The sequence below is a fragment of the Natator depressus genome, chromosome 4, assembly GCF_965152275.1.
Source record: "Natator depressus isolate rNatDep1 chromosome 4, rNatDep2.hap1, whole genome shotgun sequence".
Lineage (NCBI taxonomy): Eukaryota > Metazoa > Chordata > Testudines > Cheloniidae > Natator > Natator depressus.
The window spans coordinates 111007879-111013878 of record NC_134237.1 but is presented as its reverse complement, the minus strand read 5'-3'; the positions used below and the strand labels follow the sequence as shown (position 1 = coordinate 111013878).

The window sequence follows — 6000 nt, the reverse complement described above, 5'->3', positions numbered from 1 at the left end:
GGAAAAATTTCAGCTAGAGCCCTATTTTGAAGACTTCTATTAAAACATTCTGAAAAGAAAGCAAGTATGTATGGTTTGTATGAAGTACATAAATAATTCAGACATCATAAAAACTAACCCTGCATGATATTTTAGAGGAAAAAAAAGAAGATGTATATCCCATTTTAAGCCCCTGTTAGAACACAACCCTAACTATGGAGTTGCTACCAGTCAGCTGCAAAGTGTGTGCACAGAATAAATGGAAATACAATATATTGTAATAGGCTACATTTTAAATGGTCACATATTTACAAATCACATTTCTATAGGAAGATTTTTTAAAAAATCTGCTATTACTACAACTAACTTTTCTATCACTAAGAGTTGGGATTTTTTTTTTTTTTAAACTTTTGCGTTTGACAACACTTTGTATAGTCAGTTCCGTTTGTTTGTGCAGGTCTTTCTTACAGTAAGGGAGGAAAGACACTAGGAACAGAAACATGGAATGTAAAACCACAAAAATTAACAGGATGATATAAGGGCAATTGAAACAAAAAACCCTACTTTTAAAAAAAATGGACGGATTTCAATTTGATTCTGTCTCTAAACAATTAGCATTCAGATTAACAGTAGGCTGAAATTAGTACATCCTGTGGGTTTGACATAGTGATGAATACAGAAGAACAAAACCAGTATTAAAACCAGGTCTAAAGTAGGCCGCTTGTCCTGTGCTTGCAAAAAATAAGTTCTTCATAGTGAAACCAGAATATGCAGAAGTTACATTGCAGTATTCAAAATTGACAACTGTTGCAAAGAAATCCAGTCTATTCTTTTCCTTTTTTTTAAACAAAGATTACGAAATTGAATTTTATTGAGTTTCACACAAGAAGCACTTATAAAATTGGTACAGAATGTCATTTAACAGATGAAAATCATTCCAAGCTTCCTGTAGCAACTGCTAAATAACTGAAAAATTCACAGATCTGAATTTAATTTTAATGTGTAAATTTCTCAATGAGCATAAAATACACCCAAAATAAAAGCATTTTAGACTCTCCTCTTCCCCTCGCCCCCAACCATTTCATTTGATTCTGGACACTACTGCAGCTGCTGTTGGTGGGAGAGGAGAAGGGGCAGCAAGAGGCTCCCTTTAGAGCAGATGATGTTGACTTGTATGGTAAAGCCATTTTTCATGACAACTTCACATTCTGATCAGTTTCATAACATTATTTGTGTACATTTCTCTGTTCTGTCATATTAATACAACTTTGCAGATTTTAGGAATTAGCATGTATTCTTCCACATTTCATACTCATAAATCAAATATTAAACTTTGGCTTTTCCACTCTAATAGATTACAAATTAGTTAATAAAAAAATCCTGTGGTTTGTTCATCACTGAAATATCTGTTATCATATCAAAAATCCAAAATAAAATTCGAAGGGAAATAATTTAGCAGACATCAACTTAAATCTTTTGAAAGGTTTTTGAAAATAGAGGTTAATGTTATATTTTAACAACAAATGTAGGATTCATCATTGGATGAAAGATTGTCTTTTGATTCAGTTCTCTAGCCTAGTTATTGAGCTGAAATGCAATTTCATTCTTGAGGGATTCAACGTGCCTTTCATCAATTCCCCCAACCTTGCCACACACACCAGAAATTAAGATGCATTATACTTCATAAAACCAAGCGTTTCATAACAAAGCTATTCACATCTACTTAAGTTTGCTTAAAACCCACCAATTAAAATGGACACTTCTGATTTTCTGTTTAACTATTCTATGGGCAATTTTTCCAGCTAAGTTAATATATAGATGCCATTTTTATCAACTTGTTTAAACCAAAATGTAGTGAGTAATTATTTCTTCCATTGCATTGGAATTAACTGGAATTAATGCAACACTGGTGTTGCTGGCTGCAGTTCACACTACCTTTTCTCAATATAAAGAAGTGTCACTTTGTAACAAAATGTTTCCCATTGCAAAAAACAAGCCTCAGCTTTTTTTTAAAAAAAGGCTTTCATATAGCATTTATAAATGTATATAGTTTGCCTTGCAGAACACATTGTAATTGAACAGAAAAATGATGAAGCTGTGTTTGCCCAGTTATGTGGAACCTTTACTGTATTCTCTGTATTTGTGATCCATTTCCCTTGCTGGTTTAGATTTTAGATAAAATACTATGCAGTACGTCTTTCATTTAAGATACTGTAGTATTTTATTCTGATTAATTCTGATACATCTTCAAAGATTTTTCTGGTGACAAGAATAATTATCTTGACTTACTGTTTAATCTACCAGTGCTTTTTTATGTATTCGTTGATAAGTACAAGTTTTGAAATCTGCAGGTGTTTATGAAAACAACATGAGACTGGAAAGATGAGCTTCCTATTAAAGTTGTCACATATTCCCAGGTATATCCTTATATTGGAGAGACCTTGATGAAAAATGATATGTTCTGGAAGCATGGTTTCAAAAAAATCAAAACAGAAGTTTGATTTTTTCAGTCTATTTCCACGACAGTGATACTGTAGCTCTGCCAAATAGACAAGAGGCTCACAATCCATTATATTTTCCAAAGAGCCAAGTTAAAGATTTCTGTTACTTGATCTGACCAGCTACCAAGCCTACTTACTTGTAAAAATTAATATTCGTTTGCCATTAATAATTTAAGTTTTTAAATAAATATTTAAGTGCCTTTTTTTGGCAACTGTCCATTCTGGTAGCATTTGCTGTCCCAATAGCTCAGTATCCTAAGCACATCTATTCAGAAAACTTAGTCAATTCTATTTCCACAAATAGTAAACCTGTCTATCTCCAACAAATCTTTCTTTGAAGATCTGTGTTTTAATTCTGAATTGTCTTGGCTTATATCTTTATCTTCTCCATCAGGAGTCGTCAGGAATTGATCAGAGTTGCTTGTCACAAGTAAAGATGTAGTATTTTCCTTCTGATGTACAGGCTGATTGGTAACTGATGCAGAGAAACTTTCGTCTGTGGAAATACCTGTTGGAAGAGCAGAAAATCAGAATTAAAAAAAGTGTGTTAATTGTATAAGCACATCAATGAATTTGAAATTGACAGATCTGTCCATCATCAAAGCTGCACTGAGGGCTGAGAAAGTTAGCCATGCGAACAATAAAAGTAGTATAAAACAATATGAACCAGTTTTGGAAACCAGATCATAGAATATCAGGGTTGGAAGGGACCTCAGGAGGTCATCTAGTCCAACCCCCTGCTCAACGCAGGACCAATCCCCAACTAAATCATCCCACCCAGGGCTTTGTCAAGCCTGACCTTGAAAACCTCTAAGGAAGAAGATTCCACCATCTCCTTAGGTAACCCATTCCAGTGCTTCACCACCCTCCTAGTGAAAAAGTTTTTCCCAACATCCAACCTAAACCTCCCCCACTGCAACTTGAATCCATTACTCCTTGTTCTGTCATGTGGTACCACTGAGAACAGTCTAGATCCATCCTCTTTGGAACCCCCCTTCAGGTAGCTGAAAGCAGCTATCAAAACCCCCCTCATTCTTCTCTTCTGCAGACTAAACAATCCCAGTTCACTCAGCCTCTCCTCATAAGTCATGTGTTCCAGTCCCCTAATCATTTTTGTTGCCCTCTGCTGGACTCTTTCCAATTTTTTCACATCCTTCTTGTAGTGTGGGGTCCAAAACTGGACACAGTACTCCAGATGAGGCCTCACCAATGTAGAATAGAGGGGAATGATCACGTCCCTCCATCTGCTGCAATGCCCCTACTTATACAGCCCAAAATGCTTTTAGCCTTCTTGGCAACAAGGACACACTGTTGACTCATTCAGCTTCTCATCCACTGTAACCCCTAGGTCCTTTTCTGCAGAACTTCTGCCTAGCCATTCGGTCCCTAGTCTGTAGTGGTGCATGGGATTCTTCCGTCCTAAGTGTAGGACTCTGCCTTTGTCCTTATTTAACCTCATCAGATTTCTTTTGGCCCAATCTTCCAATTTGTCTACTTCAGTGGTTCCCAAACTTGTTCTGTCGCTTGTGCAGGGAAAGCCTCTGCCGGGCCAGTTTGTTTACCTGCCGCATCCGCAGGTTTGGCTGATCGCAGCTCCCACTGGCCATGGTTCGCTGCTCCAGGCCACTGGGGGCTGCTGGAAGCGGCGGCCAGCATGTCCCTCAGCCTGCACCGCTTCCAACAGCCCCCATTGGCCTGGAGCAGCGAACCACAGCCAGTGGGAGCTGCAATCGGCCAAACCTGCGGACATGGCAGGTAAACAAACTGGCCCAGCCCGGCAGGGACTTTCCCTGCACAAGCGGCGGAACAAGTTTGGGAACCACTGGTCTAGGTCCCTCTGTATCCTATCCCTACCCTCCAGCGTATCTACCTCTCCTCCCAGTTTAGTGTCATCTGAAAACTCGATGAGGGTGCAATCCACACCATCCTCCAGATCATTAATGAAGATATTGAACAAAACCGGCCCCAGGACCGACCCTTGGGGCACTCTGCTTGACACCGGCTGCCAACTAGACATGGAGCCATTGATCAATACCCGTTGAGCCCGACGATCTAGCCAGCTTTCTATCCACCTTATAGTCCATTCATCCAGCCCATACTTCTTTAACTTGCTGGCAAGAATACCGTGGGAGACCATATCAAAAGCTTTGCTAAAGTCAAGGAACAACACATCCACTGCTTTCCCCTCATCCACAGGGCCAGTTATTTCATCATAGAAGGCAATTAGATTAGTCAGGCATGATTTGCCCTTGGTGAATCCATGACGACTGTTCCTGATCACTTTCCTCTCCTCTAAGTGCTTCAGAATTGATTCCTTGAGGACCTGCTCCATGATTTTTCCAGGGATTGAGGTGAGGCTGACTGGCCTGTAGTTCCCCGGATCCTCCTCCTTCCCTTTTGATACTTCTGAATATCCTGTCCAAACCACTTCACTTTTTGTTACCACTGCCATTAGGATCCTAGAATGCTTATTAATGCAATAAAATATTGTGTATGAATTTCCATTAACGTTGTGATACAAATTCAGCAAAATAAAGAAGTCCAGGAAAGCCAGGAGTATACCGCATGTCATCCAATATTGAGGAACAATGGGATGCAATAAAACAAGATGATAAAGGTCATGATCATTGTGGCATGTTACTGAAAGCCATATGGTAGGTTTCTGGTTTACTTTCCTGTTTTTGATGGTTTGTGTAATAAGATTGTTTACTCCACCCATCCCATCTGAAGCCAGCTGAAATGATCCCAATCAACAGTAGTAACAGATCTGATTTCTGTGAAAGAATCTACCTATGTTACCAGTGACAGGATTGTATCCCAAAGTATCTACACAGGAAAGCTGGATGCCCTAAGTTTTATCCCACAGAGAAGGCTCAGATATGGTAAAATAATTAATGTATGTATGTATTTGTATGGCATCTAATCCCAAAATATCTCCATGAACCCCCTGATTTGTTAGGATTCCTTCTTTTTGTTTCCATAGAACTGAACATTGGGGTTATTAATGCAATTTTTAAAAAGGCAGTTATGTATGAACACTTAACACATTTCTGTGCTGCATTAAAATATATTGAATATTGAAATACTGAAACAGCTGAAACTGCATGATTTGCCCCACCCCAAAGGGAAGCTGGCAGGAAGAGCAACAAAGGTATTTTTTGCTCCTCTTAGAAACAAGGTAACTGATAACTGACATATTTTAAGGGAGTTTTTGAAAAACATCTGCCTTGGTTTGAGAAGCTGTTTTAAGACCCAGCCAAGAGAACATTATCTGACAAAAGTAATAAACATCAAAATAGGGGTTTGCAACAGAAATATTGCAGCAATGTGTAAAACAATATCATTAGTTGTTCCAGACAACTACTTTATAAAGCAGCTTCTTTATCATATCACCTCTTCCAGTCATTTGTATACTTTTTAGGAAAATAACCAATCTTTGGAGTAATTTAATAAAGTCCTGTGTAAGTAAAACATAATGCACACACCAGGGAAAAACAGTCATAACAAGGTTCGCTGCAGA

General features: G+C 38.4%; 1 protein-coding gene across 2 annotated transcripts in view; it reads right to left on the bottom strand.

Annotated features, from left to right (window-relative positions):
- Window positions 1–292: 292 nt before the first annotated feature.
- The window catches only part of TAPT1 (transmembrane anterior posterior transformation 1), a 96055-nt gene continuing 90347 nt past the window's right edge, over window positions 293–6000 (bottom strand). For both annotated transcript variants that reach the window (XM_074951646.1, XM_074951647.1), the window contains one exon: window positions 293–2988. In XM_074951646.1, coding sequence (XP_074807747.1) covers window positions 2759–2988 — 230 coding nt within the window. In that variant the 3' untranslated portion in view covers window positions 293–2758. The remainder of the gene's footprint in view (window positions 2989–6000) is intronic.